This window comes from Eimeria mitis, genomic scaffold, assembly GCF_000499745.2.
Source record: "Eimeria mitis Houghton genomic scaffold, Emh_scaff7442, whole genome shotgun sequence".
In the NCBI taxonomy this organism is placed as follows: Eukaryota; Apicomplexa; class Conoidasida; order Eucoccidiorida; family Eimeriidae; genus Eimeria; species Eimeria mitis.
This window is the reverse complement of record NW_013575436.1, coordinates 1-229: the sequence shown is the minus strand read 5'-3', so window position 1 is coordinate 229 and position 229 is coordinate 1. Positions and strand designations below refer to the sequence as shown.

The 229-nt window shown below is 48.5% G+C and overlaps 1 protein-coding gene across 1 annotated transcript in view; it reads left to right on the top strand.

Moving 5' to 3' along the window:
* The window catches only part of EMH_0091550 (uncharacterized protein), a gene marked incomplete at both ends in the record, with an annotated part of 448 nt that extends 283 nt beyond the window's left edge, over nucleotides 1-165 (top strand). The window contains one exon of the mRNA XM_013501740.1: nucleotides 46-165. Coding sequence (XP_013357194.1) covers nucleotides 46-165 — 120 coding nt within the window. The remainder of the gene's footprint in view (nucleotides 1-45) is intronic.
* Nucleotides 166-229: the final 64 nt, after the last annotated feature.

Sequence of the window (229 nt, the reverse complement as noted above, 5' to 3'; positions counted from 1 at the left end):
GTAATACAAGACCTGGTACAACTGCTGCTGCACTGCATGCTGCAGCAGTTGCAGCAGCAGCAGCAGCAGCAGCAGCAGTTGCTGCAGCAGCAGCAGCAGCAGCAGCAGCAGCAGCAGTTGCTGCTGCAGTTGCTGCAGCAACTGCTGCAGCAACTGCAGGTGTGATCGGTGGCAGTCCCCTTGTTTTGTTTTTGTTTACTTTATTTATTTATTTATTTATTTATTTTAT